General features: G+C 39.9%; 1 protein-coding gene across 1 annotated transcript in view; it reads right to left on the bottom strand.

The window, feature by feature from the left end:
- Positions 1-1,430: 1,430 nt before the first annotated feature.
- The window catches only part of LOC140734823 (protein FAM180A-like), a 42,258-nt gene continuing 21,868 nt past the window's right edge, over positions 1,431-21,820 (bottom strand). Inside the window, exons 2-3 of the mRNA XM_073059395.1 lie at positions 9,352-9,455; positions 1,431-3,468 (exon numbers count right to left, since the gene is read on the bottom strand). Of these exons, the coding sequence (XP_072915496.1) occupies positions 3,148-3,468; positions 9,352-9,455 (425 nt within the window). The 3' untranslated portion in view covers positions 1,431-3,147. The remainder of the gene's footprint in view (positions 3,469-9,351; positions 9,456-21,820) is intronic.

Below are 21,820 nucleotides of genomic sequence, written 5' to 3'. Positions count from 1 at the left end.
CGACACCTCACATTTGGCTGCATTAAATCCCTCTGCAATTTTTCAGCCCAATTTTCATGCTGGTCGAGATCCCACTGCAAGTCTTCCTCACAGTCCACTATGTCCCCAATCTTGGTGTCATCTGCAAACTTGCTGATCCAGTTTACCACACTATCATCCAGATCATTGATATGAATCAGGGTTGAGAATCTTTCTATTTAAACTAATTGCGATGAGTTAGCCATTAATATTTATTAATATATGGGAAAAGAAAAGCTTTGCATCCGTCATATCAACCTCAGTTTGACGTCTATTAAACAGAATTTTAAAGTAACTTAACATTTCATCTCTTAATAAAGAAAGAAGCCATAAATGCATAAGCTGTTATTATAATCCTTTATGTACGGTAGTTATTTTAATATCATGTATCCACTGCTCACTATTTTTGTAAGGAGCTCTCCCCCATCAAATCCATGCAAAGATAGGATCATTATAGTTTCATATGTTAGTAAACACTATTCTGCATTATGTGATTGTTTTCCTTTCGTACCAGTCTGATGTACTTATGTATGGAATGATCTATCTAGATGGCATGCAAACAAAACTTTTCACTGAACTTCAGTACATGTGACAATGACCTTAACAAATGTGAAAATGAGCCTTAGCAGAGGCAACATTTAGAAGATGACATTGCTGAGAACGTAAAAGTTAACTTCTAAAATCTAAAAAGTTTGAACATGGTAACACCCCAGCTTAAGCAATAGGCCATAACAGAGATCTGAGGGAGGTCACTAGACTACAAAATGGCAACTTCCCCAAACTAGAAATGTAAAGTATATTCAATGAAGTCAAAAAGCCAAATACTATAGCTTCCAAAGAAAGATAGTTGTGTGAGGGAACATTCTTGAAGCAAATTGATAGACAACCTCAAGGTTTCTTTGACCTACGAATGTACATCATTCACAAACATATGAATGAATCACCTGTGGCCAATAACAGATCCTAACACCAGTGAATGGGGAACTTCCCAAATAGAAAAGTAGAACTCAGATCTGCAGTCTAATATAAGAAAAACATTTCAACATGTTAGAATAATTTGCTCTATAGCAGTTAGATCTGTACTTTGACTATTAAGGCATTTGGAATAATTATGTTTCTGTTAACAGGATGTCCATTAATTTCCGATTCTTAACATAAAATTACGAACTTCAACGGGATGACGTTGCTCTCCTATTCCACAAATGATTTTTCAATGATAACAGAGTACAGAAGGTGAACTCTGAATTTTTTCATAGATGAAGAAAGCGTACTAGGAACATATATAGTTTCTTCAACTATATCTTTTAAAACAGCATTTTTATCTTTCTTCCTCTTATTTTTAACCACAGTGAACAAGAAAGGGACTTGCATATAATGCTGACAGATGTTATGCAAAGCAATGTACAGACAACTTTTCATGTGGCAGGTAATTTATTTCACTCTGCATTTACATACATGTTATTTCTGTTATGTGTAATGCTGTTAAAATGGGTCTGTTTGAATGATTCAGTTTTCAGCCGGGCTTAAGTAATGACATTAACTGTATCTAGAGATCCCCTTTAATTGATGCTTCTTACTATCCCATTTTACCTGCTCCAACTCCCAAAAGAGTAGACCCATCATAATGGAAGAAAATTCCATATTATTATCCTTTTCTAAGTTTCCTCAGGTGTGCTATGTCTGTGAAAATTTGTATCCACAAGGGGTATGCTTACTTAGATTCATCCGACTAATAATGGTCTTAATGAGTATTTTCGTTTCCAACAGAAAATGGTTATTACTATTTTAAACACACCTCAGCAAATAAGAATAACCACCCACATAGCGTGATGTTACATTTTCTGCACATTGACTCTAATGCCCAGAAAATTACCCCTCACACATCGAGGAAACAAATTCAAAGCGCTTACCCGAACACAACCACTTCTATCATATCTTTATGTTGCACTTTAATTAATTAAGCAATTTATACTTTTAAATCTGCAATGAAGTTATGCTTTTTTTTCTGGTTAACTGGGTGCAAGTAATTGTTAAATGCAGACCATATACAGAAATTAGAATGCCTGTTTCATTGAAGAAAAACTGACTAATCTCACTTCATCATCAGCTTGCTTTACAAGATTTTTATATCTTCTTGGAAATTTAAATGCTTACAGGCATTCTGTATCAGTTTAGATATAACATAGCCAATTGCAGAATAAAGGTCCCACCACTAAATTCTACCCTCGGAGGAGATATTGATCAGTAATAACTGTAATTTGTAGCTAGATTATTGATTCCCTTATAAAGGGATCTCACATACTCCTCCTTAGGACTCCCATAGCCTGCCCAGAAGGAGACCTTGTTTTATTAATCTGCCTTGGATTTGAACACAACATTCAGAAGGGGGAGTATTATATGGAACTGTACTGAGTTGCCCAGGACTAAATCCAGTAATTAAAATGAATTATTTAATTGATATACAAATCAGAATAAAGAATCAATATTGCACTCTACATAGTTTCCTATAATATATTAAAATAAATGAAGCTTAGGCTCATTTATCTTTAATGAATTATTTTCAAGCTCTGAGTTGCTACTTCAATAAAGAGAAAGAGTAACAAGGCAACTGCTTCAATGAAAGTTTGTTATCTGTTTTATCCAGAAATAGTTTTGTTTTAATCTCCATTAAGATTCATATTTTGGTTTGCATAGATAATGACTGTTGTTATTATTTATTTATTTTTGGACATACCCATTACATTTTTCCTTTGAAAAGATGTTAGCTGCCTTTTAGAACCACTGCCATCTTTCTAGTGAAGGCACCCCCATAAAATTCTTGCATAGGATGTCCAGGATTTAGAACCAGTGAAGATGAAGGATTCGAATATATTTCCAAATCAGATGGTAAGGAATTTGAAGGGAGCTAAGGTCTACACTACCTTTTGTGAAACAGACTGTTTTACAATTCAAGTATTGTAAGATCTATGGAAGGATTATTGTCTGTTCAGAAAACTGGAGAAACCACCAAAAATCACCGAATTATAAGAGAATCACTGAAAACCACCAAATTATAAGGTAATTAAGTATTCAACAGTTAGAGTTTGAATGGGCCTATTTTCACATCCATTGTCCTCAGTATCCAAGTTATTAAAGCATTAAATCATGTCTTAAAGCCTGAAAGATGTTCACTAGTGCCTCTGCCCAGGTGTCCTGTTGATGCCCTTGGTATTTAGATGTTTGATAAGTTGTGAACAACAAGGTGAACAGTATCCTTTCAAAGTCCGTAGGCTTGAGCTGCCCATTATATTTGGAGAGTCTGTAAATAAGTCTTCGAACATCAGTAATGTTCTTGGGGATGATGTTATTAATGATAACATTAAACTTTTTCCCTGCTCTCATTGATGCAAACTCCTCATCCTTGAGGGAACACTTCAAGTTGTCATCGATATTCCACCCACCCAGGAGAAACTAAAAATGTAACAGAGAAACAAAAACATGATTAAAATCACAGGTAACTAGTTTCTTGGAAGGTACAAACAAGCATAAAATGAGGTTGCAAATTTTAAAATATTTCTTCAGGTTTGCTATTCAAACTCTAAGACATTAAGAAGTTCAGTCACAATTCTCATGTGTGAGATTAGAACCTTGGTCTATACCTAGCTGGCTGATCTCAGGAAGAATGAATAGATGGCTTGTTTCTGACTGATAGGGCAATTGGCTCCTATAATTGACCCCTAGTGGGTGGTTGGAGAATCAGAGTGTTAGGAGAGAGATTAGGTTTCAGTGTGTCAGAATTGCTGTAAGAAGTGGCCTGGATTCAATGGATAGATAGTCTTCTTTCTCTGTCTTCAGAAAATATGAGAAATACATGACAATTGATTTAGGGTGCTTTTGGATTAGATTCTGGGTACGCACAGAAAACAGTCAGGGCTTCATCCTGATCACCACCGTGTGATAGCGAGAAATTTAAATGTTTGAATTTATATCAGAGGCAGGATTAAGTGGAGTAAATTAGATAGATAGATAGTTAGATAGATAGATAGATAGATAGATAGATAGATAGATACTTTATTCATCCCCATGGGGAAATTCAACATTTTTTCCAATGTCCCATACACTTGTTGTAGCAAAAACTCCTTACATACAATACTTAACTCAGTAATAATATGATATGCATCTAAATCACTAACTCAAAAAGCATTAATAATAGCTTTAAAAAAAAAAGTTCTTAAGTCCTGGCAGTTGAATTGTAAAGCCTAATGGCATTGGGGAGTATTGACCTCTTCATCCTGTCTGAGGAGCATTGCATCAACAGTAACCTGTCGCTGAAACTGCTTCTCTGTCTCTGGATGGTGCTATGTAGAGGATGTTCAGGGTTTTCCATAATTGACCGTAGCCTACTCAGCGCCCTTCGCTCAGCTACCGATGTTAAACTCTCCAGTACTTTGCCCACGACAGAGCCCGCCTTCCTTATCAGCTTATTAAGACGTGAGGCGTCCTTCTTCTTAATGCTTCCTCCCCAACACGCCACCACAAAGAAGAGGGCGCTCTCAACAACTGACCTATAGAACATCATCAGCATCTCACTGCAGACATTTAATGACGCCAACCTTCTAAGGAAGTACAGTCGACTCTGTGCCTTCCTGCACAAGGCATCTGTGTTAGACTACAAGAATTCTAGTCCTGTTTAAATCTCCATCTGCTGAAGAGCAAACCACATTGTAGATGGTGCCATAGTTTGGAAAGGTGAAGTAGTTGTCCTGATAACTTTATATTTTAGGTTTCAGTTTAAATTATCCAGTGTTGGGTATCTTTCCAAAAGCTGAGCTCACTGCATATTTTAAAGTTAGTAATCTCCAGAATTATTCCATTTCAATACGTATCACTGCTATTGCCACATATCTCTCCTCCTCCCCTTCAACCTCCTCCGATTTTATTTATTGAATAATTGAAGTACTGCGCAGAATAGGCTCTTCCCGCCCTTTGCACCGTAGCAGGCAGCAGCCCACCTGTTTAACCCTAGCATAATCATGAACAATTTACAATGACCAATTAACCTAACAACTGGGACGCCATTGACTTATGGGAACTGGAAAACCCAAAAGGAAACCTATGTGGTCATGGGGAGAACATGCAAACTCCTCACAGACCGCAGCGGGAAAAATGTACTGTAAAATGTACTGGTACTGTAAAATGTTGTGCTAACCACTATGCTGGCATGCCACTTAATGCCATTAAAAGAATAGCAGGCACAGGTCACTTGAGTACATACTGACACCCACATAAGCAAGGACGAAAGGTATATCTCTCTTCTCTTGGGCAAGTCATTGAAGAGGTCACACCAAAAATAAACAAAACTCTAAATGCATGGTGCCTAGAAAGGCACAAGGAATAAAAACAAAAGAATCAGCTATGATTTCAAATGATTATATTATTTCAGTAATGGTAGTTATAATTGTAAAAGTTAAAGCTTTGATTTCATTTAGAATAGATGGCCAAGATACATTTGTTATTGCTGTCTACTTATCCTGTGTCACGTTACTTAGGTCAAGATTATTACAACCTCATTGCTAATCAATGAAGAGCAAAGGGGCATGAAATCCTGTCAATAACGAAAACCACATGACTGATTATTACTGTCAAGCTTTGAGAGGGTCTTATCATTACTTCTGGCCACCGTCAGGTACAGAGGCACAAGATACAAGAGAGCAAATTATTTAGAATGTTTATTGGAAGTGGTCCATGTTCTGGGAATGGTAAAGTCATTTAAAAAGGTCATTGCAAGAATTTCATTGTCAGAACGGCAATAGTTCTTGTTCGTGACTGTTGGAGACAGTGACTGCGAGACGCTGAGTAATACCATAATGATGGAGTGTAGAATCCAGTCATTGAAGAGTGTTTACTGTGAGAGGTCTAATTGCTGGTGAGGATTATTATGGGTTCTGTTATTCAGTAGGAGCCAAGCAAGGAAGCTAATTATCAAGCAAATCATTGCATGAGACCAAGTCACTAAACAACGACATGAAGGTTTACATCATGGAGCAGGTTCATAAAACATAGAAATCACAGAAATGCGGTGTTTGCTGTATAGTATTTGTGTTGATAAATTGCTCCTATCACAATTACCACCTTGGTTCTACTTCCCCTCAATCACTTTTCCTTCTTTTATGTATGTAATCTAACCTTCCATGGTTCCCACCTCAGCCGCTAGCTCTGGAAATAAGTTCAAGGGCCTCAAAAATCTCTGTGTGAAAGCTTCTACTGCCACCTGTTCCTAGCTACTAAAACTTAACGGTATCAATCCTCTTTCTTGACATTCAGCAACTGAAAACACCAGGAGCTCTCAAGTTAACAGACAATAGTACAAACAAATAATATTAAAAATAAACCCATGAAAACTAGAAACCTAAAACAGAAACAAAAATAATTCAAAAACTATGAGCTTTTGTTCTGAGTCCCTAATGAAGGATGGAAAGAGTTTCCTTATCAATTGAAAATTGCAGGATACTTCCGTGCATTTTGGTAGGGTTGGGAAAAGTACCTCAATCGCAGTGGGGAAAGTATGGTTTGAATTATAGCTGTTGATCAATCTGATGGACTGTAATTCTGGATAAGTGAAGGCCTCCACGTCCCGAGGTGGGAGTGGTTGTTAATGATTCGCTGGAGGCGACAGTGAGGGAGACGGAACTCCTGCACTATTGCTTCACCAGAGGGCGCTGCAAGCTCAGTTATTTCTACCAGCACATCTGCAAGCTCAAGTGAGTGGATTTCTACTCTGCCAGAGAGTTAATTCAGCCATGCCTTGAAACTGGATCACATTCCAGTACATTTTATTCAGGCACTAAGCATGAAATTTTAATTTTGCCCAAAGATAATCACAATTACAATAATTTCCAAGTGAGGTTGCCTCAGTCACAGAACTGCCATGAGTTATTGGATGTAAAGACACAAGAGAGACTGCTGATGCTGGAATCTGGAGCAACCACACAAAACACTGGAGGAACTTGACTGGTCAGGTAGCATCTATGGAGGGAAAAGGACGGTTGATTGACTGTCCATTTCCCTCCATAAGAGGTCTTAACCTGAAATGTCAATTGTGTCCTGGTGAGGGAGGGACAGACGACCTACGTATCTCAAGAGCCGGAAAAGACATACATATTAAAGCTGCGCTTGCAACCAGCTACCAAAGCATCTTTCCTGTGATGCATCAGTGGAGGTGGCAATGAGATGTATTGCTGATCAAATCAGAGGACTTAGTGATCAAATCACGTGGTCGGTGAGTTTATCTACCATGCTTTCCTTAACCCTTCCTCCTGAGGTGGTGTGGCCTTCACTACTCCACCCTGGAGGAGGAGGATCTCCTCCGGCCAGTCAAGCTGCTGTCCTTGTCAGCACCCCCGACCTCACTCCCTACACTCTCCTGTAGCCCTCCCCTTTTTTGGTTGACCCCTGCCTTTGATCACAGTTCCCCCACTATACTGTTTCTCTCATCTCCATGGCACCCTAGTACTGAGAGCTCTTTAATAGTGCGGCCATAACTCCTGCAGCTGCCGGCCCGACCGTGGAGATCAGTTTCTGACATCCCTTAAAGGGATAAAACACAAGTATAATTAACTTAAAGCAAGGATGTCTCAGTTTTGTTATTTTTTTATTTGGAATGTGACATCAGCTTTGAGGACAGGGCAAAAAGTAACATAGATATAGTACACCAAAACTGTGTGAAATGCAATTTTCAGGCAAGTATTTTAGTGAGGTTTAGCTCACTTCAACACATCTAGTTCGAAGTTCAAAGTAAATTTACTATCAAAGTAAGTATATATCATCTTCTACACCCGAGATATTTTTCATGAGTTCAAGAAAGGCCTTTTGGTATTTCTCCAAGGTGTGGAGCTACTGATTCTAGAAGGACTGATACCACTTGCTATCTCCTAGAGGGGCTCTTCCAATGGTGATTGAGGAATAGGTAACTACATCTCCCAACCTTCACTTCCAAAGAGCCTCCTCCTGGTCTCTAGCTGACTAAAGCTCTGTAAATCAGTGTTCTGTTGCCTTCACAGCTGTAGCCACTTTCTCCTCTGTAGCAGGGTACTACTGCTGTCTGGGTTGTTACGTGGAACGTGCTGTCTGATACCCTTCTCTGAAAGCTGCAGAGTAAAGTGCACTGGGTCTGATCTGGGGCCCAGGGAGAGAGAGAGAGCAGCTCCTCATTTAGCTGCTCCTGTGCGTACTCCACCCTAAGCTGCGCCAAACAGCTTTTGGATCAAATTGGTGATCATTTATTCAGGGAGCTCTCATCTGGAGCTCAGTCCAGGCCCAAAACCACATGTTTAAATCACTGCAAAGTGGTGAAGTCCAAGTTCTGTTGTTTACAGAAAGATGAGAGATTAAATGACCCTTTACAAATCGCTACACAGTGTTGAACAATCCATTTGCTTCTGTGTAGTTTTTGAGGGCTTAGAATGAATTCTGTTTTTCTATAAGTATCTTTGGTGTGACCTGGGAGTCTGTGCTGAAGACTGAGATACTGTAGGTCTGGGTATGGTTTTAGTGCTTAAGATATTTGTACATAGCAGAATAATGCAGCTGTGCTTTTTATTCCGTTTGATCCGATCATCATCTGATTCACCTTGAGCTTTTATCGTCTGATTACTCCCTTGGAAATGTGTTGTGTGTTAAAGCAACTCGTTGTTATTCTATAGTTACACTCATCACCACATTCTAGCTGATGGGGATTTTACTTTGTTTCAAACGCTGCGTGACGAATACCAATAACCTCCCTTGGTCTGCTTCATCCACAGAGTCATCTGCCTATGTGGTTTCCTTTCGTAAATACACTTTTTTTTTAATATCTAGAGTTGTTATTCTTATACTGCAAAATATCATACTGCTCCAAAATTATTTGGCATAACACAATGTGCAGTACGAACAGCAGCAGCCTAGTGAAGAGTGTACTGCACCACATTCATTTGGCACAGTCTATTCATGCTATTGCAGGGCATCATGTTAATTCAGAACAATGTGCCACATTGTAATCTGTTACAGCTATTCAAAGATTTTTGCATAATATTGTTTTTCAGTACCCATGGTAATTATTACTATCAAGTTGCAAATCAAAGTAAAATTTGTACAGAATTACGATTAGGAATTTCTTACTCATAAAATAATACTGTTCGTCTTCACCCAGACAGTCAAAAAATACTCTATTCTTTTGTGATATGTGACTTTGCATTGCAGAGCTTTGACTGGCAAGCGCTTTAATTTGTTTTCTTCCTAATCAAATTAGGTTAGCATTCAGTAATGTCTTTAAAACAAGTAAAGGAGCATGGGAGAAAGACAGAGAGAGAGAGAAACCTCATACAGCAGCTCCACGTCCTTCTGTGACCTCTGGAACACAGGATTAATAGGAATGTCGGAATCTAGATTTCTTTTTAACCTCTGTGCAGATGGGAAGAGAACTAGAAGAAGGAAAGGAAAAGGAAATGTTGTCAATGAGAATAAAACATTTATAAAATCACACACACATTGATAAACTATCAACAACAATATAAACATTGAGAATAAACATTTATAAGTAGGGGATGTAGAATGGGAATTATGAAAGAGATTGAGCTGACACAGATATGTAAACCATTAATTCTGTACATAAACATCACACTTTGTGAGTTACTCCAACTGCCCTCTCACACTGTGCATCATGCCAAAGATTTCACCTACAAGAACATTTTTATATCAACTTTCATCTCAAAGATAACATTTAAAGTTGCACACTGTTATTGGTTTATATTGATTTCTCTTGTGTGTGTGGCGCTATTATGGATAATAACTTTAATGGATTTGCTTCGCAAGATAAAGCTCTATTTTCAACAGCAGAAATGGGTCCAAGGTGAGCTGCTTTTGCGATATTTGAGAGTGAAAAGAACAGCCTTAACTGTCGCAGCGGGATTCAAAATATACATAAAACTTCTACATGAATGCCAGATGTATCAGGCTGAGATATAATTTAGCAAAAGTGAACAGCAGTGAACTAGTGTAGGAGCCGTGGAAGAATCCAAAGGAGGTTCAGAGCAAATATATTCCCATTTAAAGAAAGGGACAGCTCACCATTCTAAACCTTGTCAATACTGAGAAATACTTCCAGAGAGACAAAGCAAAACGAAGGTAACAATTTCAACACCATAGAACGTCTAGAGGAATGCAAAAGGGCCAGGGGCGAAATTAAAAATGAAATGAGGAATACCAGGAGGATGCATGAAAAATATATCAACAGGCAAATCGTACCTGAGGTGTTCTATAAATATTTGAAGTAAACTAACATCAGAAAAGAAAGAGTGGGTCCATCTAGAAACCAAAGGAGTAACATCAACATAAAGTAGAAAATATGTGGAAAGTTCTGAATGAAATCTTCGTATCTTTTCATGATGGAAGGGGATGATATAAGAATGTTAAATCTTGTAAATGACAAAGACTGAGAGACAGGAGGCTATGGCAGAGAGACAGGTGATAAAGACAAACAGACATTTGAAGAGTCTAGCATCGTTGAAAGTAGATAAAAGACAAAATGCTAGAAACGTTCAGTAGGTCAGGCAGCATTTGTAGAATGTCAGAGTTAACGTTTTAGATTGATTGGAACTTGGAAGGAGAGGAAGCAAGTTTAGTTAAAGTTGTAGAGATGATAGGAAAGGTTTGGACAGGAAGAAGGAAATATCTCTGATAGGATGAGGTTTGTGTTACCATGGTGATATGTTGTAGATGAAACCATCCAGTTGATAGCTTAATGAAGCAAATGAGAGAGAGAGAAAGCAAGCAAAGGACATTAATACCATTTTTCCTCTTGTTTCCAGTTCTGATGTAAAGCCATTTATCTTAAATGTTCGTGCTGTTTCTCTTTTTGCAGACACGGCCTGATCTCATTGTTTCCAGCATTTGAGGCAAAAATAGAAACGCTGGAAGAACTCTGCCAGTCAGGCAGCATCTGTGGAGAGAGAAGCCAGTCAACATTTCGGATCAACAAATTTTCCTCAGAACTATGGAAGGGCCACTGATCTGAAGTATTGACATCTCTCTTTCCACAAAGGCAGCTTGATTGGCTAAGTTCTTCCAACGTTTCTGTTTTTGTTACAGATTTCCTGCATCTGCAATTTTTTTTTGTTTTGATTTTCATTTAAAGGTGGATAAAACTTTGGGCCTGGATAAATGTATTTAAGATGCTGATAATTATTTTCCATTGCTTTTTGGCTACAAGCATGAGGCTGGGGAATTGATAGTTCCTTAAGTTGGAGAATTACAGTATTTAACAGAGAAAAATGATAAATGGAATGAATACAGACTAACTAGTGAGTTTATTATCAGTGGTTGAAAACATGTTGGGAGAAAAAAAGCTGGAAAATACTTGTAAAATACTGCAAAGACCTCTAGAATGATACATGTTTATCAAGAACAGTAAGCATAGATGTCTTAAGAGAAGATTTATAGTCTAATTTCTGAGAAAGTAGCAAGGTTTATTGATATATATGGATTTTAGCAATGTGTTTGACCAAGTCCTGCTTTACAGATTGATCAAGAAACTAAAATCCAACCCAAGTTTGCAGGTGACAAAAAGTCAAATGCTAACTGTTGACAAACAAGAGAAAATCTGCAGATGCTGGAAATCTGAGTAACACACACAAAATGCTAGAGGAACTCAGCAGGCCAGGCAGTATCTATGCAAAAGAGTACAGTCGTCTTTTCGGGCTGAAACCCTTCGGCAGGAATGAAGAGAAGAAGCTGAGGAGTAGGTTTAAAAGGTTGGGGGGCAAGGGGAGAGAAACACCAGGTGATAGGTTAAACCTGGAGGGGGAGGGATAAAGTAAAGAGCTGGGAAGTTGATTGGTGAAAGAGACAGAAGGTCATGGAAGAAAGAAATGGGGGGGGGGGGGGGGGAAGCACCAGAGGGAGGTGATGGCTGGATAAGGAGATAAGGTGAGAGAGGGATAAGGGAATGGGAAATGGTGAATGAGGGGGAGGGGTGGGGTCATTACCAGAAGTTTGAGAAATCAATGTTCATGCCATCAGGTTGGAAGCTACCCAAACAGAATGTAAGGTGTTCTTCCAACCTAAGTGTGGCCTCATCACGACAATGCAAGAGGCCGTAGATGGACATATGGGAATGGGAAGTGGAATTAAAATGGGTGGCCCCTGGGAGATCCTGCTTGTTCTGGTGGACGGAGCGTAGATGCTCAGTGAAGTGGTCTCCCTATCTACGTCTGGTCTCACTAATATAAGGGAGGCCACACCGGGAACACCGAACACAGTAAATGACCCCAACAGACTCACAGGTGAAGTGTTGTCTCACCCGGAAGAACCATTTGGGGTCCTGGATGGTAGTGAGGGAGGAGGTGTAGGGGCAGGTGTAGCGCTTCTTCCACTTGTAAGGATAAGTGCCAGGAGGGAGGTCAGCGGGGAGCATGCAGAGGTGATCATGAGATGTTACCAGGGCTGGAAAATTACTGTTATGAGGGGTCAGTCTGGACCAGAGTTGTGTGCTTTAGAACAAAGAACACTGTAAGAAAATTGACCAAGGTATTTAAAATTGAGAGGTATCTTTGTGAAATCGTAGTGAGCAAGATGAACAGGAGTGATTTATTTCCCTTTACAAAGGTCATATTAAACCGAAGTCTGTAGGAATTTATTTTCGCAGAGGAATAACAGAGTCTTGAATTCTCTGTTTGGAGGTTTATGGAGGCTATCTTATTGGAGGCATTTAAGGAATAAGTAGACCTGTTCTAGAAATATCGGGAGATCAAAAGCCGTGGAGAACTGGCATTATTCTCAGCTGTGGAGTTGATGTCCAAGCATGTCAGGCATGATCATATCAAGCGGCAGGATAGGCTTGAGGGGTTGAGTGGCCTTCTCCTGTCCCTATTTTTTTTCTTCTTATAATTAGACAGCATAAATATAAGTTGTGTGAAATAATTAGAGGGGAGTTGATGATATATTTTTGCTCAATGATTGTCAAGTGAGATTCTGAAGCTAACTTACAAAAAGGCTGGAGGTGGAAGAAATTCTCACCACATTTATAAGGTACCTGGATGAGCACATGAAGGCCATACTTAGAGGTCTTCAGAATAAAGGCCGAAAATGGGGATCAACTTTGGATACACTAGGCTAAATGACCTATGTTTATGTCTTGAATTTTTGTCATTTGGAACAATTTAGTGTCAAATATATTTTATAAATTGTCAGTGTTTACTTTGAAGGTTAAAGCTATGTTTGTGCAGATCTATCTTGGCACCGGTCTGCAGTTAACACTAGAAGTGCTATCTGAAGGAAATCAGCTCATGCCTTACATACCAGCATCTGCTTTCACTCATTGAACTTACAGAAAAGTGATTTAAAATATTGAGGAGCTGACCAAAAGGGTTTATGGGGTTTATGTTCTATATACAGTATTTTCCATTCTAATTGTACTTTCTGTTATATACCAGCGTGTCCATGTGCACAAAACAAAAACATTACTGCACTCCCATAACTACCCAGCCGGTTATGTGGATCAGGCCAAGAAGTCTCTGTGAACCAGCTGTTCCAGGTATTTGAAATATTATGGTTAGCCTCAACATTTTAGAACAGTGTGGTGAACATTTTTTCTCTTGATGGGAACCCATTGTCCCTGTGAGATCTCATCTGCCTTTCGCCAATGAACTAAAGTCACACATACCACCATATATTTTATGCACAGCAAGCAGCGAGGGAAGTTGTCATATGTGAGGCCAATCCACAGCAAGAAGCTGATGGCTTCAGGAAAGGGGGAAGGGGCGGGGTGGGGGGGGGGGGATTGGAGACAAAGGAAAGACTACAACACACTGTACGCATTACTTCCATCACATTTCAACAACCACAGTCACACACTTGGCAAAACTGCAACTAAGCAAGTCTGGATTTGTACTTTGACTTCTCCCTTTCCTTTCCAGTCCTGCTGAAGGGTGTCAGCTTGAAACGTTGACCGTTTACTCTTTTCCATAGATGCTGCCAGCCCTGCATTTTGCATGTGTGGCTTTGGAATTCCCTAGTTGCTGCTTTGGACAGTATTGATCTGAAGATAGTGAGGGGTGGAAATTAGACCGAGCCTCTTTGTGGATCCATTTGCTAAGGAAACTGCGTAGAAAGACCCAAAGCCATTCAGAAATTGAATTTCAGGTCTCAGCTCTATATTGGGGCAGGCTGATCAGTGAGAAGAGTAGAATTCTGGCAGAGATTGATCACTTTCAGAAGGAACATGGTTAGGGGAAGAGGATTAAGTCAGGCATTTGCAGGTCATGATAACGTGGTTGGTTCAGGCCTTCATTTTGCTTTGGAAAGGCAGACTCCTGTGGTTTCTTGGCTCCGCTGCATGGTTATCTCCACATGAATTTTATGCTGCAGATTGTGCCGACAGAAGCAGTGCCAGATTAGAACAGCCAAGTGGAGATACAGGAGGCTGCAGCAGCCTGAAAGCGGAAAAACAACACACTGGAGAAATTCAGTGCGTCAGGCAACATCTGTGTGGGGAAAATGGACAGTCAACACTTCGGGTTGGGACACTTTAGTGAGACTGAAATCTGGTCCAGAGGAAGGGTCTCGACCCAAAACGTCGACTGTATATTTCCAACCACAGATTCTCTCTAACCCATTGAATTCTTCCTCAATCATTTTATTTGTTAAAACAGGTCACATGACTTGTAATACCATTCAAATTTCAAAATAAATTTGTTACCAAATTTTGAATTTTCCCAGGCATTGTCATCTATACACAGAGGCAATAATCCTAGTTCCAAAATTATTCAGATTTCCAGTATCACAATATCAGATTCAGTTCCTTGTCAACCGCTCAGAATCATAGCCTTGGGAGTGGAACTGGTAGACAATTACATGTTTAAAGAATTACATTAGTTTCCTTAGTATCTGTAGCAGATATACGGAAATGGACCAGGAGATCAGAGACTTACATTACAACAGAATGAAAGCTCTCTATGCTCCTGAGATGCAGACAGATCTGAATGAGATTTAGGTGTCCCATCAGCATCCACATGTGCATTTTAGGGAAGCCAGTGCAGAATCAATCCACAGCATTCTGTCTGGTTGAAAGTGAATGGATTGTGGTGGTGAAACCAGATTGAGCTTTTGGAGGTCTGAAGGCATTGCGTTCCAGGTTGGATAAAAAGAATGGTTTGCCTTCGGGTGTTCTCCATCTCAATCACTAATGTCCTTCAGAGAAGCAAATGTTACTCTTTTTAGGTCTGGTTTCTATATATCTGCAGAGCCAGACCTACTGACACTGTTGGCGCTTATCTGGAGGCAATTAGGGTGGCCATTGAATGACAATCTTACCATGACATCCAGCAATCCTGAATGTGTAAAGAAAACCTGAATGAGTTGGTGGGCAGCAGACCTGGCACAAATTGGCAACCAGGGTCTTTTCTCATCTTCCTCCTGTTTATACTCCTGCCTCATGAAAGCCATGGAGCTAGGAAGGTTGGGGCTGAAAACAGTTGCTGAATGCATTTTCTTGCAGCCAACAAAACCCAGTTTTTTTTAAATACTAAGGATTTCCTTTCACCAGAAAACTGGAAAAGTATTTGTTTGCCAGAAGCACCTCTAATTGAGGCTGTTGCTTTTTACTGTTTGGTCACCTATAAAACAATACCTATGAGTGTGTCTTGTTTGAATGTCATATTGTTGGATAATGTTAAATCACACTAAAAATAATCCATGCATTCACGTCAAAAAAAAATGCACTATGAACCCATCGGCATTTACTTAGAAATGGATATAGGAGCCTTTAAAAATGAACTGGACTTCAAGTACATGAAAGAGCAATGCATTTATTACTGATGAGTAAGTGGCACTGCAGCTTTAATTCCAGTAAATTCAATGGAAATGCTGTTGTGAGGTTAAAAACAGTGACTATTGCACAGAATTTACCACAGAACTTATCTATAAGATCAAGAGACCATACAACAAAGGAGCAGAATTAGGCCATTCGGCCAATTGAGTGTGCTCCGCCATTCCATCCCTCTCAACTCTATCCTCCTGCTTTCTTCCCGAAACCTTTGATGCAATCTCTAATCAAGAATGTATCAACTTCCACTTTAAATGTACCCAATGACTCAGCTTCCATAGCCGCCTGCGGAAATAAATTCTACAAATTCATTATGCCCTGGCTAAAGAAAGTTCTCCGCACTCTGTTCTGAATGGTGGCTCTTTAATTCTGAGACAGTGCCCTCTGGTCCTAGACTCCATCACTATAGGAAACATCCTCTCCTCCTCCACTATATCTCGGCCTTTGAATACTCAATGCCTTTCAATGAGATTTCCCCTCATTCTTCTAAACTCCGGCAAGTACAGGCCTATAGCCATCAAATGCTCCTTTTACTGTACGTTAACCCTTTTGTTCCTGGAATTATTCTCGTGAACGTCCTCTGGACCCTGTCCAATACCAGCACAACATTTCTTCGATAGGGAGCCCAAAACTGCTCACAATACTCCAACTGTGGTCTGCACAATGCCTTATGAAGCCTCAGCATTTCATCCTTTCTTTTCTATTCCGGTCATCTCATAATGAATGTGAACATTGCAGTTGTCTTTCTTATCATCAACTCAACCTGCAAGTCAACATTTAAGGAATCCTGCATGAGGACTCCCAAGTCCCATTGTGCTACTGATTTTTGAATTTTCTCCCCATTGATAAAATAGTCTACATCTTTATTCCTTGCATCAAAGTGCATGACCGCATGCTTCCCTACACTATATACCACTGACACCTTTTTGCCCATTCTCCCAATCTGTCTAAGTCCTTCTGCAGACTCCCTGCTTCCTCAAACTACCTGTCCCTCCACCTATCTTTGTATTCTCTGCAGACTTAGCCACAAAGCCATCAATTCCATCATCCAAATTATTGAGATAGAATGTGAAAAGAAGTGGCCCCAAAACTGATCTATCCTGTCCGTTATTTCCTCAAATATTTCCAACAGATTTGTCAGGTAAGATTTCCCCTTAAGGAAACCATGCCGACTTTGGCCTACTGTGCCTCCGAGTACGCTGAAACCTCAACCTTAATAATGGACTCCAATATCTTGCCAACCACAGAAGTCAGGCCAACTGGCCTATAATTTCATTTTTGCTGCCTCCCTCCCTTCTTAAAGGCTGAAGTGACATTTGCAAGTTTCCAGTCCTCTGGAGCCATTCCAGAATCTAGTGATGTTTGGAAGATCATTACTAATGCTACAGGTTCTCTTCAGCCACCTCTTTCAGAACCCTGGGGTGTATTCCATCTGGTCCTGGTGACTTATCTACCTTTTGACCATTCAGCTTCCCAAGGACTTTCTCCTTAATAATAGAAACTATACTCAGTTATGCCCCCTGACACTCTTGAATTTCTGGCATACTGTTACTGTCTTCCACAGTGCACAAGGACACAAAATGCTTATTAAGTTTGTCCGCTAAATCTTTGTCCCCTTTACTACCTCTGCAGTGTCATTATCCACTGGTCCAATATTCACTGTCATCTCCTCTCTTATACTCTATATATCTGAAAAAAAACATTTTGTATCCTTTTTATACTATTGGCCAGCTTACCTTCATGTTTCATCTTTTCTCTCCTTATGGCTTTTTTTATTTGCCTTCTGTTGATTTTTTAAAGCTTCCCAGCCATCTAACTTCCCACTGATGTTCACTATATTATACACCCTGTCTTTAGCTTGTATGTTGTCATTGACTCCCCTTGTCAGCAACCGTTGCATCATCCTCCCTTTAGAATACTTCTTCATCTTTGGGACGGATCTTTCCTGCACCTTCAGAGTCTAAATGAATTTCTACCAAGTAAATCCTGATTAATAATATGGGGGCCTTATGTGGAAAGCCTGATTTTTGACAGGTCATTTGCAACAAGAAAGAGATAAGTTCGAGGAGTTTTCTGATCATGGGGGGTGGATAGTCACAGAGCAAATTTGGAAGTTAACCAATTGGAGATCAGTGTTTTCCAGTCACCAAGAACTGACACTGTCTGGTGATTGGGTGGTGAAGCGGGGAATGGATTCCTTATTGCAGACATTCTGTTTTGCTTTGACAATGTCATGTTGTACAGTGATGTTTGGTGACTCCAGTGGTGCCCAATGATGAAAGTTGGAGGTATAAACAACTAGAGACAAAGAGCAGGGTGGATACTTTGGAGATTGTTGGCTTGAACAAAATGCATCTGGTTGTTAATCCGTACTAGCCCAACAAATTCATCCTGTTTTATTTGCTTGCACCCGGTTGTCAAGGCCTACAAGACCCAGCCACCAGTGACTAGATATCTAATATCATTAACAAGGAAGAAGGTGGTGTAAAGTCTCAATACATAGTCAGCTTCATAGAACCAGACTGATTTCCACTCACCACTTTATTTCCAATCATTAACAATGGTAGATTTTTTTTCAACTTCCTGATCTTTTGTGATAAACGTCTGACCAATCTTGTCATTATTGGGAATTTAGATTCTACTAATGGTATTGTTTATGACTGCTCGATCAGTGTGGGCATGTCAAAGCAGCTCTATAATGAACCCTCAGTAGATGATTTACTGTGATGGAGGAACTCTCTGTAGGAATCTTCAGTTCCTTATTTTCCTCCCACGTCCCAATGACATGCAGGAAGATTAATTGCCCACAGTAGATTGAGAGAGTGTATGTGAATAGTAGAATCAGGGGAGTGATGATGAAGCTGTGAGATTAAGGGGAGATAATGTGGTTTTAGTGTAAACGGGTGCTTGATGATCAGAGGAGATTCGTAGGGGAACCTGTCTGCTTCCATGGCTCTTTGCAGTTAATGGGATGGAAGAGGGAGGACTGGCCAGTGCTGAGGTTGGGGAATAGGCTTTGTCAGGCCTCCTGGGAATTATTTAATTTAACCAACTATAGACAATAAAGGTGTATGCAGCAATGTTTGCATTCTGTGATTAATTGAGCAATACAGTCATATCAAACAGTTCAAATTGAAATTCACATCAATTTTACCTTTACTAGGCTCCTTTCCAGGGCTTTCCACTGCCAAGATTGCCCTCAACCAAGCCATCCAGTAAAGAGGCTGCTGTTAATTAGAGACAGCAAGCTTGGCTGCTGTGAAGTTTGGAGTATAAAGGAATGCTTTCTACAATCTCGATAAAAATGCTGAAATGCAGCCCAATACATTATTTTGAATCTCTCAGTTATCATAATTGATATTGCAGGATGACAACAAAATTTTCCACATTCTACATTTCTGAGTGATTGTTAGAATGATCTGTAATCTCAGGAGCACAATCCCTGTTGTTAAGTCTTGGCTAGTTCCAGTAAACTGTGAGATCATTTCATCTTCCCAAAGTTTCATCCTAAGTATGAGCATAGCTCATCTCCTCTCCCAGCTGAGTGCAGAATATTCTCCGGATTTTTAATTCTTTAATTCGTGTAGACCCTTCAACTCTGGGCGTAAATATTGGGAGAGAAGCATAATTGCTTTACAATGTTGTGCAACATCAGCATGACCCATTGGTATAACGCATGCAAAATAACGATTGACTTGACCCTGGTGACATGTATCCTGACTTCCAATATAGCCTCTTCACTGTGAAACCAAAACCAAACTATAAGATTCACAGATGTGTGCCTACTGAAATCCAGTGATTTTTAAACCTCCTGTCACCACAACAATCCCAGCTGGATCAATCGCACAAAATACTGGAGGAACTCAGCAAATCATGCAGCATCAATGAAGGGGATTAAAGAGTCAATGTCTTGGGGCTAAACCTCCATCAGGACTGGAAAGGAAGGGGTAGAAGGCAGAATAAAGTGTCCTCTCTTATTAGATTTCTTCTTCTTCACCTCCTTACCTCTTCCACCTATTAACCCCCCCCATCTTCTTACATTATCACCCCCACCCACCCTCCTTTCCCCTCACTGGGTCTCACCTATCACTTGCCAGCTTATACACCTCCCCCTTTCTGCACTTTCATATCTTGGCTTCTGCAGCCTTCCTTTCTAGTCCTGATGAAGGCCCTTTGCCCGAAACGTCAACTGTTTATCCCTTCCCCCCATAGATGCTGACTAACCTGCTGAGTCCCACCAGCATTTGGTATGTTTTGCTTTTGTAATCCCAGGTGGATAGGTTTCTTTGCAATTTGGTTGCGTGTCCAGGCTTTAGGAAGTCATTCTGTGAGGAAATACTCCTATATCAGTTGCTTATAACAAAAACTGAACCCATTCCTATTCACACCAGCGAGCCCTCTCCTCTGACACTGGAATCCGGCCTACACTGCATCCCAAAATCAGAGGCAGAGCGTGTCCTCTCAACGTAGGCAAGAAGGATTAATGGCCAAACCAAAATAAACCTTTTGGCAAGTTACTGTAGGGGTAGGAAAAGAAAGGATTAAAAACTAATAAAATAGGTTGTAACTTATGTTGATGTGGTACCAGGGAACCACTGATAAGGTTCAACATTAGGGAGATGGGATGTAGGTATAACATGACCAGGGTACAGAAACTTTATGGTTATATTATAGCACACCAATATTTGCTGTTAAGTAGATTAGACTAATTATTTTATTTTATTATAAAATCAAACTCTAGTTTCACTCTTAATCAAGCCTCCTGTGTAATGGCATATACAAAGAAGAAAACTCCCGGTAAGATGGTGTCGTGTTTGATCACAGCAACTTCTACACAGTCAAGCAAAGGTGTTATTGTCCTAGTTAAACATTTTTTATAATCGGAAGACTTTGTTGGACATTAGGAATTTAAAGTACTGCAGGTCTGCCCTATCAGCAAACTGCTCGTTAGCGGAGAAATTGAAGGAGCTGGAGCTGTTTCATTTGGCAGTATTCATGGGTATTCATGTATGGTTGAATGACAATTCAATTTGAATTTAAACTTGGAAGTTGTAGCAGTCAAAACATAGTTATTTGTGTCATCACATATGTGGAGAAGTATGAAGGCTATCCCAAAATCTCGTTTGTGTAGATCAGCTTGGTCTGGTCTGCTGGTGTACACCAGTTTCAGCAAGTCACCCTCTGAGCAAACTCCAACTCCATGTTCCTCATCCGCGTCTGCAATTATAGCCTGGTGCATTTACAGCAGCATTCCATCTCTCCCTGTTGTTGAACCTTACCAGTGGTTCACTGTTACCATAGCAACATCCTATTTTACTATTGATTACCCCTCTCTATTCCTTCCCCTACAAATCATCCTCAAGCATCCTCTGCAGGTGGCTAGAAATATCCCAGATTCCTACACCAATCGCCCTGAATACTCGTGTCCCACCAACAGAACCAATGCACCAGCCACAGCTTTAATCCTCCAGATGAGGTGTACAATCCTGTGAAGTCCTTTGGGATGTTTACTACTTAAAATATGCTAAACGAGTGGAGTTATCTGTTTGAAATTTAACATGGCAGTCCAGCAAAGAGAAAACCGATTTTCAACAGCTTTCTGATCCAAAGGAGTCTGCTGATTCACATTTTCCACCCCTCCCTGTTTAATCACCAAAAGTAAGGCATTAGAAGTACAGTATATTTGGATTCCTGTCATGATTCAGTAAACAAATGCAATATATTAAATAACCTCAGTTCTGCAATAGTGCAAATCTTGTCCTATTTCCCCGAAAATATCAAGTGACTAGAAAGCTGGCAATCACACTCATATTGCACAATAGCTCCTTTTTGGAAATTATATCCATTAAGCATGGAAATGACCAAAATCAACAGCGATGCTTCTCAGTGGAACTTCAAACGTGGAGAAACGCCATTTGGAAGAAGTGCACGGGAACCCACCATTTATCAAGAGCTTTTAATAAGGAA

This window comes from Hemitrygon akajei, chromosome 10 (genome assembly GCF_048418815.1).
Source record: "Hemitrygon akajei chromosome 10, sHemAka1.3, whole genome shotgun sequence".
In the NCBI taxonomy this organism is placed as follows: domain Eukaryota; kingdom Metazoa; phylum Chordata; class Chondrichthyes; order Myliobatiformes; family Dasyatidae; genus Hemitrygon; species Hemitrygon akajei.
Note: the sequence above shows the minus strand (reverse complement) of the source record. Positions and strands in the feature narration are given on the sequence as shown.